The following is a 24,951-nucleotide window of genomic DNA, read 5'->3' on the forward strand; positions in this document are numbered from 1 at the left end:
TTGCCGTTCTTCTTGAAGTTCCCCTTCTATCCCTTTGCCCTTTTCTTGAAACTAGTGGTCTTGTTAACCATCAACACTTGATGTTTTTCTTGATTTCTACCTTCGTCGATTTCAGCATCACGAAGAGCTCGGGAATTACTTTCGTCATCCCTTGCATACTATAGTTCATCACGAAGTTATACTAACTTGGTGATGGTGACTAGAGAATTCTGTCAATCACTATTTTATTTGGAAGATTAACTCCCACTTGATTCAAGCGATTGTAGTACCCAGACAATCTGAGCACATGCTCACTAGTTGAGCGATTCTCCTCCATCTTTTAGCTATAGAACTTGTTGGAGACTTCATATCTCTCAACTCGGGTATTTGCTTGAAATATTAACTTCAACTCCTGGAACATCTTATATGTTCCATGACGTTCAAAACGTCTTTGAAGTCCCGATTCTAAGCTGTTAAGCATGGTGCACTAAACTATCAAGTAGTCATCATATTGAGCTAGCCAAACGTTCATAACGTCTGCATCTGCTCCTGCAATAGGTCTGTCACCTAGCGGTGCATCAAGGACATAATTTTTCTGTGCAGCAATGAGGATAATCCTCAGATCACGGATCCAATCCGCATCTTTGCTACTAACATCTTTCAACATAATTTTTCTCTAGGAACATATCAAAAATAAACAGGGAAGCAACAACGCGAGCTATTGATCTACAACATAATTTGCAAAATACTATCAGGACTAAGTTCATGATAAATTTAAGTTCAATTAATCATATTACTTAAGAACTCCCACTTAGATAGACATCCCTCTAATCCTCTAAGTGATCACGTGATCCATATCAACTAAACCATGTCCGATCATCACGTGAGATGGAGTAGTTTCAATGGTGAACATCACTATGTTGATCATATCTACTATATGATTCACACTCGACCTTTCGGTCTCCGTGTTCCGAGGCCATATCTGTTATATGCTAGGCTCGTCAAGTTTAACCTGAGTATTCCGCGTGTGCAACTGTTTTGCACCCATTGTATTTGAACGTAGAGCCTATCACACCCGATCATCACGTGGTGTCTCAGCACGAAGAACTTTCGCAACGGTGCATACTCAGGGAGAACACTTATACTTTGATAATTTAGTGAAGGATCATCTTATAATGCTACCGTCAAACAAAGCAAGATAAGATGCATCAAGGATTAACATCACATGCAATCAATATAAGTGATATGATATGGCCATCATCATCTTGTGCTTGTGATCTCCATCTCCGAAGCACCGTGCTTGTGATCTCCATCTCCGAAGCACCATCATGATCACCATCGTCACCGGCGCGACACCTTGATCTCCATCGTAGCATCGTTGTCGTCTCGTCAATCTTATGCTTCTACGACTATCGCTACCGCTTAGTGATAAAGTAAAGCATTACATGGAGATTGCATTGCATACAATAAAACGACAACCATATGGCTCCTGCCAGTTGCCGATAACTCGATTACAAAACATGATCATCTCATACAACAAATTATATCACATCATGTCTTGACCATATCACATCATGACATGCCCTGCAAAAACAAGTTAGACGTCCTCTACTTTGTTGTTGCAAGTTTTACGTGGCTGCTACGGGCTTAGCAAGAACCGTTCTTACCTACGCATCAAAACCACAACGATAGTTTGTCAAGTTGGTGCTGTTTTAACCTTCGCAAGGACCGGGCGTAGCCACACTCGGTTCAACTAAAGTGAGAGAGACAGACACCCGCCAGTCACCTTTAAGCAACGAGTGCTCGCAACGGTGAAACCAGTCTCGCGTAAGCGTACGCGTAATGTCGGTCCGGGCCGCTTCATCTCACAATACCGCTGAACCAAAGTATGACATGCTGGTAAGCAGTATGACTTATATCGCCCACAACTCACTTGTGTTCTACTCGTGCATAGCATCAACGCATAAAACCTGGCTCTGATACCACTGTTGGGGAACGTAGTAATTTCAAAAAAATTCCTACGCACACGCAAGATCATGGTGATGCATAGCAACGAGAGGGGAGAGTGTTGTCCACGTACCCTCATAGACCGACAGCGGAAGCGTTATCACAACGCGGTTGATGTAATCGTACGTCTTCACGATCCGACCGATCAAGTACCTAACGTACGGCACCTCCGAGTTCTACACACGTTCAGCTCGATGACGTCCCTCGAACTCCGATCCAGCCGAGTGTTGAGGGAGAGTTTCGTCAGCACGACGGCGTGGTGACGATGATGATGTTCCACCGACGCAGGGCTTCGCCTAAGCTCCGCAACGGTATTATCGAGGTGTAATATGGTGGAGGGGGGCACCGCACACGGCTAAGAGATCTCAAGGATCAATTGTTGTGTCTCTGGGGTGCCCCCTGCCCCCGTATATAAAGGAGCAAGGGGGAGGCAGCCGGCCAAGGGGAGAGGCGCGCCATAAGGGGGAGTCCTACTCCCACCGGGAGTAGGACTCCTTTCCTTGTGGGAGTAGGACAAGGGAAGGGGGAAGGAGAAAGAAGGAAGGGTGCGCCCCCCTTCCCTAGTCCAATTCGGACCAGACCATGGGGAGGGGTGCGGCCACTTTTTGAGGCCTTTCTCTCCTTTCCCGTATGGCCCATTAAGGCCCAATACGAATTCCCGTAACTCTCCGGTACTCCGAAAAATACCCGAATCACTCGGAACCTTTCCGAAGTCCGAATATAGTCGTCCAATATATTGATTTTTACGTCTCGACCATTTCGAGACTCCTCGTCATATCCCCGATCTCATCCGGGACTCCGAACTCCTTCGGTACATCAAAACTCAATAAAACTGTCATCGTAACGTTAAGCGTGCGGACCCTACGGGTTCGAGAACTATGTAGACATGACCGAGACACGTCTCCGGTCAATAACCAATAGCGGGACCTGGATGCCCATATTGGCTCCCACATATTCTACGAAGATCTTTATCGGTTAGACCGCATAACAACATACGTTGTTCCCTTTGTCACCGGTATGTTACTTGCCCGAGATTTGATCGTCGGTATCTCGATACCTAGTTCAATCTCGTTACCGGCAAGTCTCTTTACTCGTTCCGTAACACATCACCCCGCAACTAACTCATTAGTCACAATGCTTGCAAGGCTTATAGTGATGTGCATTACCGAGTGGGCCCAGAGATACCTCTCCGACAATCGGAGTGACAAATCCTAATCTCGAAATACGCCAACCCAACAAGTACCTTTGGAGACACCTGTAGAGCACTTTTATAATCACCCATTTACGTTGTGACGTTTGATAGCACACAAAGTGTTCCTCCGGTAAACGGGAGTTGCATAATCTCATAGTTAGAGGAACATGTATAAGTCATGAAGAAAGCAATAACAACATACTAAACGATCGGGTGCTAAGCTAACGGAATGGGTCAAGTCAATCACGTCATTCTCCTAATGAGGTGATCTCGTTAATCAAATGACAACTCATGTCTATGGCTAGGAAACATAACCATCTTTGATTAACGAGCTAGTCAAGTAGAGGCATACTAGTGACACTCTGTTTGTCTATGTATTCACACATGTATTATGTTTCCAGTTAATACAATTCTAGCATGAATAATAAACATTTATCATGATATAAGGAAATATATAATACTTTATTATTGCCTCTAGGGCATATTTCCTTCATCAGCCGCCTCGTTCTTCCTGCGATCGATGTGCTCTACTTGGTAACCCTGAAAGTGTCCAGCATTGGCATCAACTTCGCGGCGATAAGCCGCCATGAGAGGGTCCTTGGAATCCCACTTGCCTGACACTTGTTGAGCCACTAAATCTGAGTCGCCAAAGCACCTTACCCGGCTCAAGCTCATCTCCTTAGCCATCCGCAGACCATGGAGCAAGGCCTCGTACTCAGCCGCATTGTTAGTACAGGGAAACATCAACCGTAGCACATAGCAAAACTTGTCGCCTCGAGGGAAGGTTAATACAACTCCAGCCCCCGAGCCCTCCAATTGCCTAGACCCGTCGAAGTGAATAGTCCAGTATGTATTATCCGGTCTCTCTTCCGGCACCTGCAGCTCTGTCCAATCATTGATGAAATCCACCAATGCTTGAGATTTGATAGCAGTGCGTGGCACGTATTTCAGACCATGAGGCCCAAGCTCTATAGCCCACTTAGCCACTCTTCCTGTGGCTTCTCTGTTTTGGATGATATCTCCTAGGGGAGCAGAACTAACCACAGTGATAGGGTGACCCTGGAAATAATGCTTAAGCTTCCGGCTTGCCATGAATACCCCGTAAACAAGCTTCTGCCAATGTGGATACCGTTGTTTGGACTCAATGAGCACTTCACTGACGTAGTAAACCGGCCGCTGAACCGGATACTCCTTACCCTCTTCCTTGCGCTCCACCACCACAGCCACACTGACGGCTCGTGTGTTAGCGGCTACATACAGCAATAAGGGCTCCTTGTCAACAGGAGCAGCAAGAACTGGGGGCTCAGCTAGCTATCTCTTCAAATCCTCAAAAGCAGCATTAGCAGCATCATTCCAGACAAAGTCATCTGTTTTCTTCATCAACTGGTACAGTGGCATGGCCTTTTCACCCAAACGGCTGATAAATCGGCTCAAAGCAGCAATGCGGCCCGCCAGACGCTGGACGTCGTTTATGCACGTCGGCTTAGCCAGAGAGGTGATTGCCTTGATCTTTTCCGGGTTAGCTTCAATGCCTCTGTGAGAAACCAGAAAACCCAAGAGCTTGCCTGCGGGAACACCAAAAACACACTTGGCCGGGTTAAGCATCATCTTGTAAACCCGGAGATTATCAAAGGTTTCTCTAAGATCATCTACCAGGGTCTCCTTCTCCCTGGATTTAACCACGATATCATCCACATAGGCATGAACATTGCGCCCAATCTGGTTATGAAGACAATTCTGCACACAACGCTGGTAAGTCGCCTATGCACTCTTGAGCCCAAAAGGCATAGACACATAACAGAAGGCTCCAAAGGGAGTGATGAACGCCGTCTTCTCCTGGTCCTTAACTGCCATTTTAATCTGATGGTACCCAAAATAAGCATCCAAAAAACTTAAGCGCTCATAACCCGCCGTAGCATCAATAATTTGATCAATACGGGGGAGAGCAAAAGGATCAGCCGGACAAGCTTTGTTTAAATCCGTGTAGTCCACACACATCCGCCAGGTGCCGTTTTTCTTGAGCACGAGCACCGGGTTAGCCAACCATTCTGGATGAAAAACTTCAACAATAAACCCGGCCGCCAAGAGCCGGGCTACCTCCTCACCAATGGCTTTCCGCCTCTCCTCATTAAACCGCCGAAGGAATTGCCTGACCGGCTTAAATTTCGGATCAATATTGAGAGTGTGCTCAGCGAGTTCTCTAGGTACACCCGGCATGTCAGAAGGTTTCCATGCAAAAATGTCCTTGTTCTCACGGATGAACTCGATGAGCGCGCCTTCCTATTTCGGATCCAGATTGGCACTGATGCTGAACTGCTGAGATGAGTCACCTGGAACAAAGTCAACAAGTTTAGTCTCATTAGCTGACTTAAATTTCATTGCCGGCTCATGCTCCGTGGTTGGCTTTTTCAAAGACGTCATATCTGTCGGGTCAACATTGTCCTTGTAAAACTTCAACTCCTCTGTTGCACAAACAGATTCAGCGTAAGCCGCGTCACCTTCCTCACACTCCAAGGCTATCTTTCGGCTGCCATGAACTATAATGGTCCCATTGTGACCCGGCATCTTGAGCTGCAAATACACGTAACACGGTCGTGCCATGAACTTGGCGTAAGCCGGCCGCCCAAATAAAGCATGGTACGGGCTCCTTATCTTAACCACCTCAAAGGTTAGTTTTTCCGCTCTGTAATTGCACTCATCTCCAAAGGCCACTTCCTGCTCGATCTTACCGACTGGATATGCTGACTTACCAGGCACCACGCCATGGAAAACAGTATTGGACTGGCTGAGGTTTTTATCAGTCAAACCCATACGACGGAAGGTCTCATAATAGAGGATGTTGATGCTGCTGCCTCCGTCCATGAGCACTTTAGTGAACTTATATCCCCCAACCTGAGGAGCCACCACCAAGGCCAGGTGACCCGGATTATCAACCCGAGGAGGATGATCTTCCCTACTCCACACAATAGGCTGCTCAGACCATCTTAAATAGCGTGGAACCGCCGGCTCAACAGCATGCACAGCCCTTTTATGGAGCTTCTGCTCTCGCTTGCACAGACTGGTAGTAAACACATGATACTGCCCGCCATTGAGCTGCTTTGGATTGGTCTGATATCCCCCCTGCTGCTGCTGCTGATGACCCTGGCCGGACTACTGATTAAAGCCCCCTTGAACATTCTGAGAATTGGAATTTGAACCGCCGCCCGGGCCATGAAAGCCGCTGGCGCCTGAGCCGCCGCCCGGGCCACTGTTGCCATTGAAAGCATTGGAATTTTTAAAGGCCTTCATAATTGCGCAGTCCTTCCATAGATGAGTGGCCGGCTTTTCCCTAGAGCCATGCCTTGGACAAGGCTCATTCAACAACTGCTCAAGCGTCGGGCCTGACCCGCCGGCACGGGGAGGTGGTCTCCCCTTACACCGGTGGTTGTTACCCTGTGAACTGGTGTTGGCCACAAACTCCATACTGCCATCAGCCTTACGCTTATTACCTCCCTGGTTCGCCGGGTTATGCTGGGGGCCCTTACCATTGCCATTCCGTTGTCCCTTCCCTGTCCTTTCATCATCCGACGCGGGATCCTTCGTACTATCAGAGTCGGCGTACTTGACCAGAGCCGCCATCAGCGTACCCATATCATTGCAAGCGCGCTTGAGCCGCCCGAGCTTCATCTTCAGGGGCGTAAAACGACAATTCTGCTCTAACATTAAGACTGCAGAGCCGGCATCCATCTTATCAGATGAATGTATTATCTCTTTGACCCGGCGAACCCAATGGGTCGTAGACTCACCCTCCTGCTGCTTACATTTAGCAAATCCACAATTGACATAGACTGCCTACAGGTGTCTTTGAAGTTTTGGATGAACCGGGTTTTTAGTTCAGCCCAAGACCCGATAGAGTTCGGTGGCAGTCCTTTCAACCAAGTGCGGGCAGTCCCATCTAACATCATGGTGAAGTACTTGGCCATTGCCGCTTCGCTGACCTCCAGCAACTCCATAGCCATCTCGTAACTCTCAATCCATGCTCCGGGTTATAAATCAGTCGTGTAATTAGGTACCTTCCTAGGCCCCTTGAAATCCTTGGGCAGACGTTCATTACGGAGAGCCGGCACCAGACAAGGAACACCTCCGGTGCTCGTAGGTATACCCGCGTCGATGGAAGCCGTCGGATAAGCCGGGAGTGGCTGGTAAGCCGTCAACTGAGCCGCCCGCTCCGCCTCTTGCCGTGCTCTGTCTTGGTCCACCGCGTTAAAAGCTTCATTTTGAACCGGGCCGTGGCCAGGAGGCAAGTCATGGCGTCGGACATTGCTTGAGCCGATCGCTGAGACCATGTGCCTGCTATAACTCGGGCTCCGGCCTGGACGAGGGGTTGAATGAATCATGTCCCGGCTATAAGAATATGCCTCCTATTGCGCCAGAGCCATCTGAAGGAGCTCTCTGACCCGGCGGGTTTCGACTGCCGTTGGAGAGTCGCCATCGATTGGGAGAGCCGCCAGTCGCGCCGCCGCGGCGACCATGTTTTCCAACGGGTTGGCATAAGGACCCGGTGGTATTGGCACGTACTGAGGCGGGGTAGTGTTCACCCGGGGAGGCCCCATCACTTGGGGCTGGATTGGCGTTCTAGCTCCGGGCGCCGTGATCTCTGGCGGGTTACTGGGCCCTGCACCAGGCGTGTTGAAGAGGTTTCGAGGATCGTAAACCGGAGGGAGTCGAGATTGGGCCTTTTGATGCCTCCTTCTCATGTCTCATTGGACGCGTTCTGATCCATCGTGAGCCGGAAAGACTGCGCTTGAATCAGCTGAGTCTGGGCGTCGAGGGCCGCCCTCTCTGCAGCCATCCTGATCCCTTCCGCTGCCAGATCCTCTTTGGCCTTTGCTAGATCGAGCTTTAACTGTGCCACCTCCGCATCATGCTGAGCTTGATCCGCCGGGGCGACCGTAGCGGTTAACAGGACCGTCATCTTGTCTGTGAGATCCATCAGCACCTGAGCCGGCGAGGGCACAGGGCTTCCTGCCCCGGCGGTGGGGTTTTGAACAAGTTGTGCGCCAGCCATGAAGATTCCAACCCGGCTCGGCGGCTCAAAGGGGTCCGGAATACTGTCGCCATCGGAACAACCCCTGAGCCTGCCATCTTGAAGTTGGTATAACGAATCGGTCTCCTCTATGGATGACTCGCCGTCAGAGCGAGCGGCCGTCTCATCACCAGATCCAGATCCTTCAGAGAGCTCTCCATGGATGCATCCCATGAAAGCACGCTTCAAGGCAGGCAAAGTCCGGGCGGGTCGTGCACGTTGAGCCGTCTCGATGAGATCGGCGCAGAGGTCCGGCTCAGGGCCCGGCTCACCAATCTTGCCAATAAAGACATGGATTCCGCCGAAGGGGACCCGGTACCCGTACTCAATTGAGCCGGCGTCGGGGCCCCAATTTGCATCGTCGATGTAGAGCTTGCCGCGACGACTCTTGGTCATCCGGCCCACAGCGTATCCCTTGAGCCCTTCGAAGCTGCCCTTCAAGAACTCAAATCTACGGTGGGCGCCAACTGTCGTGGAATTGTCACGGCAGATGTCCTCGTGCAAGGACTTAGTCGTGGAGCCATCGCAGCTAGGAAGCTTAAAGGGGTTAAACGGGACAAGGAACACGAGGGTTATACTGGTTCGGCCCCTTACGGTGAAGGTAAAAGCCTACGTCCATTTGAGGTGGTATTACTTAGGGTTTCGATGACCAGGGAGCTTAATCGCTACGCCCGGCTCTCGATCTGTTGTCTCTCGTCCTGAACCGCCGCCGGGTCGTCCCTTTATATAGAGAGGTTGACGCCCCGTGGCTCTCAGAGTCCCGGCCAGCTTATAACAGTATCCGGCTCAGACTCTTAACTACTCTTGCCTTACATTACAAGTCTTGTCATAACGGCGGTTTATCACTACGGGCCTTAAGCCACCTCCGGGTCTTAAGCCCACTATTGATCCGCCATCCTCTAGCCTGGTACTGGGCTTCACGTGATGACCATTATAACGTAACCCGGCCCGTCCTAGGCGGGTGACCCTAATGGTTATATCCTCAACAGACATCATTGCGCTAACGAGAAAGGAACAGGCGACCCGCACCGAGCCATATGGGGCCCAAAGGCCCAGATCTGGGCTGAGCCGGCGCCACCGGCCACGCCCGCACTAGCACGCCGCCTTGCAGCCAACGGTTGCGCCACCGCACCAAGATCACCTAGGCCCGGGGGAGCCACGAGCCGGACCGCCACCGTCAGGAGCCCCCGCGCTACCCTCTGCGTGCACGGGAAAAGGCCGACCCGCCGCCGCCAGCGCCGCGCAGGCAAGACCCGGTGGACCACGCCACCGGCGGCGACGGGGGAGAGGGATGGGGAGGGGTTGTAGGAGGGGAGGCGGGCTAGGGTGCGCCCGTCGCCCCGCGGGGACGAGCGAGCGAACCGAGAGGGAGTGACAGAGACTTGCAACGGTTTGTGCGGGTTTGAATTCCACGTCTCCCATAAATTTTTTCTTTCGCGTCTGCTTTTGGAGAAGGTTGCTGGCCGGTCCGCTAAGCGGCGCAGAAAGCGCCCAATAGGAGCTCCCGCTCGTGACGGGCGAGAAATAGCACCCGCGAAGACCTGGACCGTTTCGCCCGAATGTGCGGGCTTATATAAAGCAAAACAAAGTTCTCAAGAGTCTTGCCCGGGTTGCTCATCTGAAATCTAGAGTTGGTAGCTTTTTTTTCGAAATCACTAGTTAAGGAGTACTCGTTGCAAAGATCACTCCCACTTTCCCAGGTTGCGACAAGTGGCGCACAGCACACCACTTGTCGTAACCTGCGAGTTTTTCCTTTTTTCGTAGATTCGTTTATTCAAAGTGTTTTATCTCTTAAATCGTGCGTTCAGATCTCGAACTGTTTTCACTGTTAGATTCCTCACATCGAGATCTTCAAAACTAGATCCCATGTTAATAGGTTTTAACGAACCATTTTTCACGAAAAAAACCGGACGAAAGAAACGAACCGGGAGCACAGGGTTTTCCCTTTCCGAAAGAGGCACGCCCGTGCCTCTCGTGGAATCACAACCGTGACTCTCGCAGAAGCAAAACCGTGCCTCTCGCAGAATCACAACCGTGCCTCTCGCAGAAGCAAAACTGTGCCTCTCGCGGAACCAAAAAGAAGTAGAGAAAACGCGTTTTTTTCCGTTTCCGAGGAGGCACGGCCGTGCCTCTGGCGAAAGCACAACCATGCCTCTCACGAAAGAAAAATAAAATAAAAACACATTTTTTATTTCATTTTCGAGAGGCACGGCCGTGCCTCTCGTGAAAGTACAACCGTGTCTCTCGCGGAATGAAAAAAAAAAACAGAAAACACTTTTTCCCGTTTTCGAGCGGCACGGTCGTGCCTCTCTCAAAAGCAAAATCGTGCCTCTCGCGGAAGGAAAACAAACAGAAAACACGTTTTTTTTTCCGAGAGTCACGGCCGTGACTCTCGCGAAAAAAAAGCACGTTTTTTGCGCAAAAAATATTTTGAATTTTCTTTTGTTCCAAAAGTTAAGGGAGACCGGTGAAAAACCAAAACATCGAAAAAACTAAAAAAAATTATTTAGAAAGCCGAAAACACGTGCGAAAAACAAACAAAATCCGAAGGGAGCGCCCAGAGCGCGACACGTGACGGGCGGCCGAAAGCGTGCCAAGTGACGCTGATCATTGTGAGCCTCCTGAAAAAGCGCTCGTTAACTAGTTGCTCTCGCTTTTTGTTTTTTGAGAGGTTCTCGAGTTGGCAGGTGCAAACGTTTCGGCCGCACGGCGTGGACCGAACCTTGTAAGCCTGCACAACCGGCCCAAGTTTCATAATTTTTGTCGTTTTGAAGTAAAGCCCCGAAAAAAATATCGTTTTGAAGTAAAACCACTATAAAATTATGAAACGGAAGGAGTAAATGTTAAGAAAAGAAATGCCAGCAAAGTATTGCTGAAAGCCCACCATGCCCTCTTGTTTATGAGCTCGAGTTTCGACCTCGACGGCGTACAAGAATCTCTCTCTGATACGAGCGGCACCGCACCGACCGTTTCGGCCGGATATATCGTTGTACCTCGAACGTATATGCATCTCTTGCCCACAATCACAAGGCCATCCACGACACGCGCGCCCAGCTGCGAATCGGACCAAATCCAGAGCTAGCTCGTGCGCGTGTACGTGCCCTGTTACTGTCTAGGCCACTGCCTCACCCAGTCACCCATGCCTCAGCTCCGCGCCCTCGTCGCCATCACGCTACTCCTCCACCTCCACGCCGCACCGACGGCCGTCGCGCAGGCCGCGACGGGCGCGTTCATCTACGCCGGGTGCTCGCCGTCCAAGTACGAGCGCGACACCGCCTTCCAGAGCAACCTCGACTCCCTCCTCGCCTCCATCGCCTCCACCGCGTCCTCCGGCGCCACCTACAACAGCTTCACCGCCGGCGGCGGCGTCGGCCAGGCGGAGGCGGCCCGCACGGCCGCGTACGGCCTGTACCAGTGCCGCGGCGACCTGAGCCGCGGCGAGTGCGTGTCGTGCGTGCGGGAGACGGTGGCGCGCCTCGGCGCCGTGTGCGCCAACTCGTACGCCGCGTCGCTGCAGGTGGACGGCTGCTACGTGCGGTACGACGCCAGCGACTTCGTCGGCCGGGCCGACAACACCGTCGCGTACCGCAAGTGCAGCTCCGGCAGCAGCGAGGACGCCGGGTTCCTCAAGAGCCGCGACGCCGTGCTCAGGGAGCTGCAGGCGCGGGCCGCGACGGGGTACAAGCTGACCGGCTCCGGCACGGTGCAGGGGGTGGCCCAGTGCCTCGGCGACATCGCGGCGCCGGACTGCACCGCGTGCCTGGCGCAGGCGGTGGTGCAGCTCAAGGGCACGTGCGGCTCCGCGCTGGCCGCCGACGTCTACCTGGAGCAGTGTTACGTCAAGTACTGGCAAAATGGACACGATTTCCGCTCTTCACAGGGTACGTATTTTCTTGGGAATACGTTTGCGTGGTACAGTACAATGCCAATTATGTTAAGCATCGCTATAGGAGTAAAACCATCTTCTTCTTCTTTTCTTTTTCCTTTTTGCGAGGGAAGTAAAACCATCTTCAGCTTCAGCAGATCACAAACAAATCCTTGCTTTTCTTCGCAAGTCCGTTATTTTTAACCGATTTTCTTCGGAATGTTAACGTTTAACATTCCCTAGAGTAATGAAGTTCGAGACACACGCATGACTTCAAATATGTCAAACAACAGCAGAAAATTCATATTAATCATCGCAGCTTTAGTAGTACTTACAACTTTAAAAGAGAACTTGCCCTATACCTGATGTACGATTTAGTCGTCGGTTGCAACTCTGGCGACCACTAGACAACTATTATTAGTGATGATCAGTCAAAAGGTGATATGGAGGGCACGGGGCAACGGCAACGAGCATATATTCCGAATTGGTAAACTTCCAAAGTTGATAAAGAGGAGGACAAGCAGAATATATTCCAAACTAGCGTTTTGTTAGATGTGAGTGAGGTAATGGTGGGGTTCGCAACAAGATTAGGTCTGATTACTCGTAAACATGGTGGAATGGTAAAGTTGTGGTACAGATTTACTAATCATAGGACAAAAGCATCCAGTCGCTACTCGTACTGATTATACTCCCTGTGAAGAAAGGAAGCACTTTGTGTGAGTGCTGGCCTTCTTTTGGACTTAATTTGCTTGGATTGCTGACAGATTATTCTGGTGACGAATTTGGACGGACCGTGGCTATAATAATAGGTATCTTGGCCGGGCTAGCACTCCTGGTGGTGTTCATCTCTTTCCTCGCCAAAGCATGTAAGTCTTCTAAATTATGTCGAGGAATGCAATTGTTGGGGTTTTCTCAACCAAGCCAAGAAATGAGAAAAACAATTAACCAATGTTCCAATGCAATGCAGGCTAGAAATGGAAGTTTCTGCCCATACGGCCCAGGATATCCCCAGGTAGCGGCGCATTAGAGACAGAGGTCCAAGGAAAAAACCAAGCGAAAGGACGTGATTCTGGCTGCAGTCGCGCTTGCATGACTTCGCTGATCTTCAAGGTGTCTTAGAAGCACTGCCTGTATGCAGTGCCTCAGTTTTTTCTACTACGGAGTAGTATTATTCTCAGAGGAAAGGCTGCTCTGAATAATAATAGTAAAAGATAAGAAAGAAAGGTCTGCTCATGAAAGCATCATTTGGTTGCATAGCATTGCAACTTGCAAGGACATTCCTGAACCGTGTCCCAACAAACCTTGTTGAGCTAACCGCACACCATGCATGATTTATAACACAAATATACTCACACAGCTAAAGCAACATACATAGGCACATTCTTATATAGCCGGCCCCAAGGTTATTTTCAGGATACACTAACAGTACAATACAATACAATACTACATATTCACATTCGCGTAAGCTGAGGACAAGGAACATACTAGTATGTACCTCAGCAGACTGATCGATCAAGCGCTGTACCCTTGGATCAAGGTGCTCAATCTTGCCGAGTTGTGACCGCCGCAGGTATTGATGCTTGCTTCCTTCATCGTCGTGCCAGAAACACCATTGTTGCATATATTTGCAAATGCTCGCATGTGCTTCATACCGTACTGAGTGAGCGATCCACAATGAGACTCAAAGATCCGCACCTGAAGAAGCCGCTCAAGAGTCAAATCATCATCAACATTAAAATGATTGAGCTGAAACTACGCAGGTGTACACAACACAAGAGTCTCCTACTTACCATCCTCTTCAGGCAATCCCAGTCGTCCACTAGAGGCTTCCCAGAAGGTCTGACAGCTTGAAGCTCCGAAGGTCCATTCTCGAAGCCAAATAGGAGCTTCCCAATAAAATCGATGCTGTTGTCAAGATGCTTCCTGTGGGCGACTGTCTCACTGATCTCCGTCAGAACGTTCGCCTTCTCTTTAGACTTTCCATGTAGCAGCTCATACTGAAACCAAACCAAGAACCTTCAGCTAACATAGGCCTAAGGCACAGACCAATACTAAACACAAATACTAATCAGTCGCAGACACAGTGCTATAAGTTCCGATGCAAGAAACTCACTAGCAAGTACAACTAAAATGGAGAATTTCCTGTAAACAAGAAATAGCAACTGATATATCCAGTGTAGACAACAAATCATCAATGGACCTAAGAAACACAAAATAGTGAGATATGACAACATCCCCTGACATAAGAATGCTACAAACTACCCAAGATATTTTAGATGGTTCCAAACAAGAACCAGTATAAATAACATATCCACCTCAACTTTTCATGCTAGTTTAATCTCTTGCACAAGGGAAAATGTAACAAAAAGCTCAAATCGATAGACAGTAGACTGATCAGTTCAGGTAAATCATCCTTCTGAAACAGAAGTCTATTACTGCAATTAGTGTTGAAGAGGTTAGCAAACCAACTGAAAGACTTCATAACACTAAAACATACCCTCCTCCACAAGAAAAGAAGATCTGCGTCTCTTTGGTTGATTGCAGCCTTTGGGGCTTGCAAAAATAGCTTGTTTGTAATGTTGGTGTTTGCAGGATTGAAACCTTGATAAAGGTAAAGCTTCTCATCCTTGAAGGTCATGTCGCCATACTCCATAACATGAGAACCGGCACTATAGCTGTTCATGTCTGAGGTTCGCTTCTTTACCTGCACATGAAACTTTCAGTACCAGGACCTTTACAGTTACAAATGACAATGGTAAAAAGGCAAATAAATCCGCACCACTTCGTACTGCTTCTTGATTGTCTCCTCCTTCAGATTATTAGTCTCACTGTAAAATAGCATGGAGATAACCAAACACGTCATTAAGTGAATGCTTAGTATGCAAACAGATTCTTCAGCAGACTTGTGTAATCTGGATTCGCAGGTTCTATGTCATGTACTTCGGAACTAAAGGAAGGAATGGACATGACTTGTTACAAAATCCTCCTTGAGGAACTATGCAGTGCAAAGTAATGCAACCAAATATAACTCATCAGCTGCTGGTCGTTGTACCCTATTCTGCTAAACACTGGTACTCTGTAAATTAATCTTATCATTGTGAATTTAGGTTACGAGTTACATACCTATCTTCCATCCAAGAAATACTGTAGAGATCACCTAAGCAGGTAATATACTCAGAAGGAGGCGATGGTTCCATTCCTGGGCAGTATGTACCCCAGCTGCTTTCTTCTGCATTAGATGCTGTTGTGACATAAATATTGAGGTCTGCAGGCATCAAACCCTCAAAAATACTGCCACTTTCACAAGCTTCCACATATATAACCTGCCAATTATAGCACTGATTTCAGTCAAACAGGCCACGGTTACCACAAACAAGTAACTATGGGCAGCCTTACCATTTTTGCATATGTATTGGATGCATGTTTTTCTTGTAAGACCTTGATAAAATCAGCAGCATAAAGATATGGCAGGTTGGGCATACCTGAAACTTGCAAAAGTCAATACACAAGATGAACAAAACTAACTAATACAACAAAGCAGCGGGTATAACTTCCACACACCAAGGACTCCGGGACCCCCGTGATCTGAGTAGTAGATAAATATATGGTCATTTGGTTTGCTATCTATGACCTTCTTACTCCCTCCAGTGACTGCAGTTTTGTTGCCCAAGAGAACTGCATAGAAGTTCTTAGCAGTAACTGCCTCTCCGGTGTAGTCCTGAAATTATAATGCATGCTATCTTCATCAAACTTGAGAGAAGGGCAATACATACGTTCTGTACTTCTACTATACACAATTCTTCAGCCATATGAAGCTCAAAAAGAACATGCCAATATTGAACTAGTTTCTTTTGTGTCTTGATGCAGTGATAGTTAAGTTTGTAGAACAGTCCTACAAGTACACCGAAACACACACAGCCCCCACAACCAGGGGCATAGCCGAGCCCCAGGTTGCCCGGGCAGCGGCCTGAGGCGTAAAAGGTACGTGCTGTAAAAGGTACTAATTGACGAAGCCAAACAACTTAACTGGCGAAACCAATAGACTACAAGGGAACAACCTACATATTGAAGTATTCGCCTAACAACACGCCTGTTTATTCCCCATGAATATATTAGTGATTCCCATCAGGATTCAGGAGACAAAAATAATGGTAAGACCGTCATCATGTAAGTAGCTAATAGCTAGAACACAAAATAAGTTACTCACAATGTTGAGGCTAAGTTATATGGACGCACACAACAGCATACATTAGCCCACATGCAATGCTATTTTGGAGATTTTGCTACATTCTAATTTTAAATTTCTTCTGACAATTTTTCATATCTTAGTAAATCTAATATTGTTCTTCTGTTAACTACTCCCCCCGGTCCTAATATAAGCCTTTTTAGAGAATCCAATATGGACTACATATGGAGCAAAATGAGTGAATCTACACTCTAAATATGTCTATATACATCCGTATGTAGTTCGTGTTGAAATCTCTAAAAGGGCTGATATTTAGGAATGGAGGGAGTACTTAATTTGATAATTTTGAATATAGGCGATTAAATGTAATATAATATCATACAAACTAGCTCATGGAAATGAGTTGGTTGATGACTAGTGATCCTAATGTTCAACTCCAAGTTAAGCTACCAAGTCATACCTTTGGAACGCCAGCATATACATCTTCACCCTCTGGGTGGTTGATGATAACCCCTGGCCTCGGGTTGAGAGGGTTGTTGGCAATGTCATCGTACATAAAAACCACGATGTTCTCCTCTTTTACGCCCCCTTTTCTCAATATCTGGTAGGCATGGCATATATCGGCCTGCAACAGCAACACACCAAGAATAAATCAAGAGTTCAACAAATGGTCCAGGAAACACAGCTGCTTGCTGGTATCTCCTTAGTTTCGAACCAAAGCAAGATGTAAGCACACATTATTGTATCCACAGGCAAAATGTTTCAATCACACTTTCAGAGCTGCTCCACAATTCCAGTGTGCACTAGTGATCTGATCAGAAGTGCAAGTATCCACATAATGAATATCTAGCTCTTATTTCTTTTGTCATCTAAATTCTGTCCAGCATCACCATTATTTTTTCAGTGGCAAAATTTATCTCGTTTCTACCCTAACACAGAAAATCAGAAACCATTTCCCCATTATGAATCAAGCTGCTACCGACACTGAATCTCTCCTGAAAACAGCTACAGTAGTATATACAAGATCAAGAGAAGAAACAAAACAAAACATCACTGTCTGGAGCTTCCTAACAAACAGACAACTGCAGTTGGGGGTAGCAGGATACGAATTAGACCATCAAATGTCCCTATTTGGAGATTCTTGTGATTCTTTAAGTAGTTATCTAGGAAAACCTTGGGAGTTGTCAAGTTCTGCACCTGCCGCCGAGTACCAACAACTGTGTTGATTTCAGAACTTGCGGGGGAAAAAAAGGAGAGTTAAGCTTTGAGCTTTTGGATCACCGATCAGCCCATGACCCCCAAAATTGAACTTGTAAAACTCCAAATCTGCGAACTCCCAACATCTCAACACCAATAATATCGGCAATATTCAGAACTGCACACTGATTGCCGCAAGAGAACTTCCACGAACCGCCAATCCTTCAGTTGTCACGCTCATCTCGTTTCCAGCCAAATTGAACTACGTACGCAACAACAACGCGCGCATCACCACGCAGACGATCTCCGACTGCGGTCAGCTGCTCACCTGGTGCCTGTAGTTTCCGTAGCCGGAGGATCCGGCGACGAGCACCGCCCACCTCGTCCCGACGCCGTCCTCCCCCTCCTCGGAGCTGTTGTCGCCCGTGGCGGGCTCCTCCTCCCCCGGCATCCGGATCACCGGGTCCCACTTCCCCTTCGAGGCGTCAGCCCCCGCCGCCGCACACAGCAGCAGGAGCAACGCGAAGCACCACCGCGGCGCCATCCGTCTGCGCAGGTGAGGTCGCAGTAGCACTACTGTCTAAGAGCACCACGCGGGGGAGCCGAGGCGTACGGGCGAGAAGAGCGGCGCAGGGTGCGGAGTAAAGTAGGCGCCAGCGCCGCCATGCAGGGAGGGCGAGCAGCCTGGAGAGCGGACGCGTGTGGCGCGAGGTGCCAGGTGGTGGTGCGGCTCGTCGGCTTTCGGCGGCGCCGTCGTCTGCCCCCCTCTCCCCGGTCAACAAGCCCAAGCGAAACAATGGACCAGAGCCCAACTTAATACACATGGGCCGGGCCGGCCAAGGCTTTCGTGTGATGGACCGATGAGAAGGGAGTCGTTACATGCTATACGCTTTCTCAATAAGCAAAACGTAAACAGGGAGTGCGTGACGGGAGTCCACGACGCATCGGCTCGTCCGGTCGCTGGAGTGGCCGTGGGAAGGTTCCGGAACCCTTGAGCGAGCTCGGTCCGGCCCCAGTCTTTAGAAAACTCTGCTGCTGCTCCGCCTTAATCCCCATCTAACCCCAGTATTTGTCCTCCTCCACCCAGCCGCCAAACCTTCTCGAAGCTTCCTCGCCCCGCCCCGCCCCGCCCCCGATCCGATCGGACCGCCCGCCCGCCATGGCCGACGAGGCGAAGGCCAAAGGTAATGCGGCCTTCTCGGCCGGCCGCTTCGAGGAGGCGGCGGGGCACTTCTCCGACGCCATCGCGCTCGCCCCCGCCAACCACGTGCTCTACTCCAACCGCTCGGCGGCGCTCGCCTCGATCCACCGCTACTCCGACGCGCTCGCCGACGCCGAGAAGACCGTCGAGCTCAAGCCCGACTGGGCCAAGGGCTACTCGCGCCTCGGCGCCGCCCACCTCGGCCTCGGCGACGCCGCCAGCGCCGCCGCCGCCTACGAGAAGGGCCTCGCCCTCGATCCCAGCAACGAGGGCCTCAAGGCCGGCCTCGCTGATGCCAAGAAGGCCGCGGCCGCCCCGCCGCGCCGCGCGCCGTCTGGCGGCGCCGACGCCATCGGCCAGATGTTCCAGGGCCCCGAGCTCTGGACCAAGATCGCCTCCGACCCCGCTACGCGCGCCTACCTCGACCAGCCGGACTTCATGCAGATGCTGCGGGAGGTGCAGAGGAATCCCAGCAGCCTCAACACGTACCTATCCGACCCGCGCATGATGCAGGTGCTCAGCCTCATGCTTAACATCAAGATCCAGACGCCCCAGGACTCCGATTTCCCGCAGTCTTCCTCGCCGCCGCAGCAGCAGAAGCAGCAACCCGAGACAAAGGCGAGGGAGATGGAGCCTGAGCCACAACCGGAGCCGATGGAGGTGTCTGACGAGGAGAAGGAGCGGAAGGAGAGGAAAGCTGCTGCCCAGAAGGAGAAGGAGGCAGGGAATGCATCCTACAAGAAGAAGGACTTCGAGACGGCGATCCAGCATTACACAAAGGCCTTGGAACTTGATGACGAGGACATCTCCTACCTCACTAACCGAGCAGCGGTGTACATCGAAATGGGCAAGGTGAGGTTTATTGTACAGATTCCATGCCTTAAAGTTAAGGATCTGATCTTCAGTTCACCCCTACTGTTTGTATATGATTGGTTGCTGCACTGTAAGCATTAGTAGTTTTGACTATCGGGCAATTAGGTTATGGCACGTGCTGCATATATATAGTGACTAGCAGTTGAGATGATTGGCGGTTTGATTGATGTGCTAAACTGATGAACATCACGGTAAGATGGTCTGGGTTCTAGATACAAGAGGTTTTGGGGACTAATAGGACAATTGAAAGAGGCCTAAAACTAACCATAAGTTATCGATACTGTTAGTGTTAGGAAAATAATGTCAATTGAATTTTGTGTGCTTGGTCTCTCCTGGGTTGTGAATAATCGACGGTTTGCGGTTCTTTTTGACCGACACTTTGCTAATTACTTTGCAATTGCAATATACGACCTTAGATATCTCCGATATCTCAGAAGTGCGCCGCTTGATACTGTCTTGTTAACCAAGCGAAGCTGCCAAGTCTTACCACACTTTTCTTGCCACGCTTGATACTGTCTTGTTAACCAAGCAAAGCTGCCAAGTCTTACCACACTTCTAGCAAAGTCTGTCAAGAATATGAGGGCAAAGTGTGGCTTGCAGAATAATCTCCACACTTGTAGCAACTTGTAACAGAGAATCTGAGTCTACGACTTTTGGATCATGTGTATAATTAAGGGTGTCAAGCCTAACCTTAGAGCAACTATAGCAGACGTGCTATATTCCCGTTCCACAAAATCGTTTACGGTTCCCCCTAAAATATTTTATGGGAACTGATTCGCCCCGGGAGAACAGATCCGCTATCGCATACTGCAAATTTAAAAACATATTTCCTGCTACAAAGTTCATCACAACACACTTAAGTTCATACATAAATAAACTTAGATCTAATAGATAGGGAGGCGGTGGCTCAATTGTCGACGCCGAGGAAGAAAGCTTCTGCCGACCTGCGGCAAGCGTGGGCGTAGGCATGCTCCTCCTTAGCCGCGGAAGCCTATCAGCGGCCCCTTCTTCTTCACTCCGCATCTGCCTTGTGGCACACCACGGTGTGCAGCTAGGCTCTTTTGTGGAGGCGATGGAAGCCCGCCGCGGTGGGAGAGGCGGTCGCACTTGCTTGGACCACCAAGCCTCAACGGGTGGCCGGCTGGAGTGTCATTGCGTGAGATCTTGTATGGCGGCGACCCGCCATGGCCACGACCACCACGCCTGCATGCGGATCCTGCCATTGCTCGACGGAAAAAAAGATCTATGTCGGGTGGAATTGCTCGTCGTAGATTGGAAGTGAGGTGGATTGAGGTGGAGTAAATGCGGGACGTGAACCCTAAAACGCTGGCGGTCCGCTAGATATAGCGGTGGAAGGGTTGTTTTGCGGGCCCCTTGTATAATTTTTACGGGTCGGGCTAGATATAACGGATCTGTTTGGGTCGCAAAAAACGCAAATACGCTCTATTGGCTGGAATTATGCGGGCCGGCGAGGTTATAGCGCGCCTGAGTTGTATCTTACTCTCGGAACCAAATAGCTCCAGAGTCTTTTAGAGCAACTCTTGGAGATGCCCTATAACCTTGCCGGCCCGCATAATTCCGGCGGATATAGCGTTTTTGCGTGTTTTGTTGCCCGAACAGGTCCGCTATATTAGCCCGGCCCATAAAAATTATATGAGCGGCCCGCAAAACCGCACTTTGGCCGCTATATTCCATCTTGCATTTCCTCAACTCCTAGCTGCCGCCTACCTTTCTCTCTCTGGCGAGTGATGGCAGGATCTGTACTCAGGCGTGGCGGGTCGCTGCCACGCAAGATCTTCCACAACGACGTGGAGGCCGGCAGCTCCCTCCTGCCCCATCAAGGCTTGGCAGTCACAGCAAGCCATTTGGGCCCACTTCAACCGCCTCCACGAGAAGCTCTACCAGCACACCGATGCGGAGAAGGGGCTGCCCACAGGCTCGCCGCGGCGAAGGAGGGGCACGTCTTCGCCCATGCTTGCCGCTAGTCGGTGGAGGCGTTCTTCCTCGGCATCAAGCATTGAGCCACCGCAGCTCCTGCAGCTAGATCTGGTTTTATCTATGTATATGACGAATTCCTGTGTGGTGAACTTTGTAGCGGGACTATGTTGTTTAATTTGCAGTAAGCTTTCGTGGGACCTGTTTTGCGGGGGAGCATCACTTCCCACAAAATCGTTTTAGGGGAATCGTAAAAATATTTTGCGGCAGGAATATAGGCATCGGCTAGTTGCTCTCACAGGTAGCCCTGTACTGAAATACAGACTGGTATATTGGCTTAGGTGATCACCGACACTTGCGTTGAAGCTGTGCATGTAATACAGACAATGTACGGGTGCCATACTAATAGAAATATTCTGTTTCCATTTTGATTTGAATATAGTGACACACCCTTGCCCTTTGAATTTGGGTAGATAAGGAGGTGTGGCATGGCAGCAAACCATACAGTTGCCACCTCTTTGGCAGTATATGGCTATTGTATATCCATAAAGGTTGCAGAGTGAACAGCAAATATAGATATGACCCTAGAGGGAAAAGCTGCATTTTCTTAATATCAAACCGGGAAGGTTTTCTACAATATACTCCCTCCTTTCCGGTTTATAGGGCTTATCTCAAAATTTTAGTTTTCCCATTTTATAAGTCTCAATTTGGTTGTTCCCCATCACATGTTCAGATTTCAAGGTGCAATAAATCATTGCATGCAAGTATTAAGAGAAAATTGACCAATGCATGTACTTTATGCATGCATGCATTGCAATTAATGCATTGGTAAACACAATTTTTGAGGAAAACAAGCGCATTAATTGAGTGGTTTTGCAAACTACAAAGATTTTTCCACCACTCACCATCTACCTTGGTTGGTGAGATTTTTGAATTGAGCCCTATAAACCGGAAAGGAGGTAGTAGTGATGGAAAAGATTCTTAGAAGCAGCTGCGCGCTCTTGGATGTGTGTTGCCTTAACATGCCATTTTTGTTTCCTTTGAGTAAAAGCATAGTGTTATGATTAGAGATTTGCGACCATCCATAGAGCTGATTACTGCCCCTCTCCTTATTTTCTGCAACTAAATATATCCTGGTAATATATTATATTTCTTGTTTATTGGAGTCTTATCATTTCCTGTCTCCAGTACGATGAGTGCATTGAGGACTGTGATAAGGCTGTGGAGAGGGGAAGAGAACTTCGTGCTGATTTCAAGATGGTTGCAAGGGCACTAACAAGAAAAGGAACTGCTCTGGCCAAACTCGCTAAGAACTCCAAGGACTATGATATTGCCATTGAGACTTTCCAGAAGGCTCTAACTGAGCATCGGAATCCAGACACTCTTAAAAGGCTAAATGAGGCTGAGAAGGCAAAGAAAGACTTGGAGCAACAAGAGTATTATGACCCAAAGTTAGCTGATGAGGAGAGGGAGAAAGGTAAGAGTGGCATTGTGTTGTCATCATTAGTCTTCCACACTCCTTTTATCTTCTTCTGGTAGTATCTGTTTGTTGCAGATTTGTCCTTAGAGTTGCTTTTTATGCTCGTGGCAGGCTTGCTTATCTGATGGTTTTGTAGGTAATGAGATGTTCAAGCAGCAGAAGTATCCAGAAGCAATAAAGCACTACAATGAGGCTATCAGGAGGAACCCGAAGGATGCTAGGGTGAACTTTTTTAGTCCCTGTTGGTTATTTTTCTTTGAAGTATCTTAAGTATATATGCGACGGAAAAGTTTGTTTCATTGTTTCAATATATGGAACCTCTGGGACAGTGTGATGATAGAAAATCTTGGTGGTTGCAAGTTTTGCAACTCTACAACATATGGAACTCAGCAGATTGTAGACCACTGAAATATGTATGCTTGCTTTAAAGTGTCCTGTTTTTAGAAACACTTGGCACTTTGATCATAGGCATTTTAACAATTTTGAAATTGCACCTGAACTCCATCCTTCAATCAACTCTCAGCTGCTGCCCCCTTTTCCTTTTGTTGTCATGTATGGCTGTTTATTGCATTTGTTGACTGCAGTTCTGTTTTGTCTTGTCTATCATTTTACATATGTTTATTACAGTTTAAACTGTTTTAATGGTTTGCCACTTCTCCTACAGGTGTACAGTAATAGGGCTGCATGCTACACCAAGTTGGGAGCCATGCCTGAAGGTCTTAAGGACGCAGAGAAGTGTATTGAGCTAGACCCAACCTTCACCAAAGGGTATACAAGAAAAGGTGCAGTTCAGTTTTTCATGAAGGAATACGAAAAGGCAATGGAAACTTACCAGGCTGGGTTGAAGTATGACCCGAATAACCAGGAACTGCTTGATGGTATCAGGAGGTAATGAAGTTATGACATACAACCATTTAGTCTAGTCTCATAATCGCTTGAAAATTATGCATAAACAAACTTTAAACTGCCGTTGGCTTTTGCAGGTGTGTTGAGCAGATCAACAAGGCTAACAGGGGTGACATAAGTCAGGAAGATTTGCAGGAGAAACAGGTAAACCTCTTGATGCACTTCAGTGGTTCTTTATGTTGGCTGGTTTCAAAAACTCAACATCGCTAACCGCCCTTGTTATTTTTGTAGAGTAAAGCTATGCAGGACCCGGAAATCCAGAACATCCTTACCGATCCTATCATGCGACAGGTATCATCGAATCTCAGTTCGTTGTGAGAGTAATGCCATTCGGTCTATTTGTTCATACAAATAACGCTGGAAATGTTTTGCAGGTGTTGATGGATTTCCAGGAGAACCCTAGGGCTGCTCAGGATCATCTAAAGGACCCTGGAGTGGCACAGAAGATCCAAAAGCTCATAAACGCTGGAATAGTCCAAACGAGATGATCAAGCAAAGCTTAGAAGCCAGGGGCGTTTGTATTGAGATTGTGCTCAGTTGTGTCACCACTGTACACTGCTTCTCTGCCCAGTGTGAACGAACTTCTATTGTATGCCATGGGGCTTTTCCAGTTGGATTCGTGAGTACAGCCTGCCACATCGTTATTCCTGTTTACGGCTATTATGTTACAGTTTTATATGTGGGCAATGTCCCATATTATTAGTTGTAGCCGTTTCCGCCTTTACAGTGGACAAAGAGAACAGTTTAGTATTATTGTATTTTATTTCTTGCTTTAGGGAAATGCTGTCAATGGAGAAAATTTATTGTCGCCTTGGGTCTGGATGATACTTTATTTTGGTGCGGAGCTCTTTGCATTTCAGAAATGTGGGTTTCTTTGTTTAAAAAAAGGCTTCGTAGCTGGCGCCAAGCACTAATTATTTCGACTGATTCCTTCTCTATTATACAATCACGAGTTTGAGCTCTGCTCAAGAAGGAAGTCTGAAGCATTAGCTGAGAAAGTGAATGGTGAGAATCAGCGCAAGAACTTCATTTTTGATACGAAAGATTAGGTGGACAGCACGCCAA

General features: G+C 48.6%; 3 protein-coding genes across 3 annotated transcripts; 2 read left to right on the forward strand and 1 right to left on the reverse strand.

Moving 5' to 3' along the window:
• The first annotated feature begins 11,208 nt into the window (after positions 1 to 11,208).
• On the forward strand, positions 11,209 to 13,389 carry LOC123144951 (plasmodesmata-located protein 8). The gene is made up of 3 exons (XM_044564225.1): positions 11,209 to 12,124; positions 12,873 to 12,974; positions 13,076 to 13,389. The coding sequence occupies exons 1-3, from the start codon at positions 11,383 to 11,385 to the stop codon at positions 13,078 to 13,080; spliced, it is 849 nt and encodes a 282-aa protein (XP_044420160.1). The 5' UTR covers positions 11,209 to 11,382; the 3' UTR covers positions 13,081 to 13,389.
• Positions 13,390 to 13,466: 77 nt separating this feature from the next.
• Positions 13,467 to 18,275, reverse strand: LOC123144950 (vacuolar-processing enzyme beta-isozyme 1). The gene is made up of 9 exons (XM_044564224.1): positions 17,820 to 18,275; positions 16,755 to 16,919; positions 15,670 to 15,826; positions 15,505 to 15,590; positions 15,232 to 15,431; positions 14,888 to 14,936; positions 14,606 to 14,812; positions 13,899 to 14,105; positions 13,467 to 13,803 (listed from the first exon to the last, which is right to left on the reverse strand). The coding sequence occupies exons 1-9, from the start codon at positions 18,033 to 18,035 to the stop codon at positions 13,621 to 13,623; spliced, it is 1,470 nt and encodes a 489-aa protein (XP_044420159.1). The 5' UTR covers positions 18,036 to 18,275; the 3' UTR covers positions 13,467 to 13,620.
• Positions 18,276 to 18,517: 242 nt separating this feature from the next.
• Positions 18,518 to 24,698, forward strand: LOC123144949 (hsp70-Hsp90 organizing protein-like). The gene is made up of 7 exons (XM_044564223.1): positions 18,518 to 19,544; positions 22,689 to 22,977; positions 23,117 to 23,202; positions 23,645 to 23,868; positions 23,964 to 24,030; positions 24,118 to 24,177; positions 24,261 to 24,698. The coding sequence occupies exons 1-7, from the start codon at positions 18,651 to 18,653 to the stop codon at positions 24,372 to 24,374; spliced, it is 1,734 nt and encodes a 577-aa protein (XP_044420158.1). The 5' UTR covers positions 18,518 to 18,650; the 3' UTR covers positions 24,375 to 24,698.
• The last annotated feature ends 253 nt before the right edge of the window (positions 24,699 to 24,951 follow it).

The sequence above is a fragment of the Triticum aestivum genome, chromosome 6D, assembly GCF_018294505.1.
Source record: "Triticum aestivum cultivar Chinese Spring chromosome 6D, IWGSC CS RefSeq v2.1, whole genome shotgun sequence".
Lineage (NCBI taxonomy): Eukaryota > Viridiplantae > Streptophyta > Magnoliopsida > Poales > Poaceae > Triticum > Triticum aestivum.

Coding starts and splice junctions, on each gene's coding strand:
- LOC123144951 (XM_044564225.1), top strand. CDS start 11,383: ATGCCTCAGCTCCGCGCCCTCGTCGCCATCACGCTACTCCTCCACCTC. Junction 12,125..12,872: donor CGATTTCCGCTCTTCACAGG/GTACGTATTTTC, acceptor GATTGCTGACAG/ATTATTCTGGTGACGAATTT.
- LOC123144950 (XM_044564224.1), bottom strand. CDS start 18,035: ATGGCGCCGCGGTGGTGCTTCGCGTTGCTCCTGCTGCTGTGTGCGGCG. Junction 15,827..16,754: donor TATATGCTGGCGTTCCAAAG/GTATGACTTGGT, acceptor TTATAATTTCAG/GACTACACCGGAGAGGCAGT. Junction 14,937..15,231: donor ATTTCTTGGATGGAAGATAG/GTATGTAACTCG, acceptor GCTATTTTACAG/TGAGACTAATAATCTGAAGG.
- LOC123144949 (XM_044564223.1), top strand. CDS start 18,651: ATGGCCGACGAGGCGAAGGCCAAAGGTAATGCGGCCTTCTCGGCCGGC. Junction 24,031..24,117: donor AAGATTTGCAGGAGAAACAG/GTAAACCTCTTG, acceptor TTATTTTTGTAG/AGTAAAGCTATGCAGGACCC. Junction 24,178..24,260: donor CCGATCCTATCATGCGACAG/GTATCATCGAAT, acceptor AATGTTTTGCAG/GTGTTGATGGATTTCCAGGA.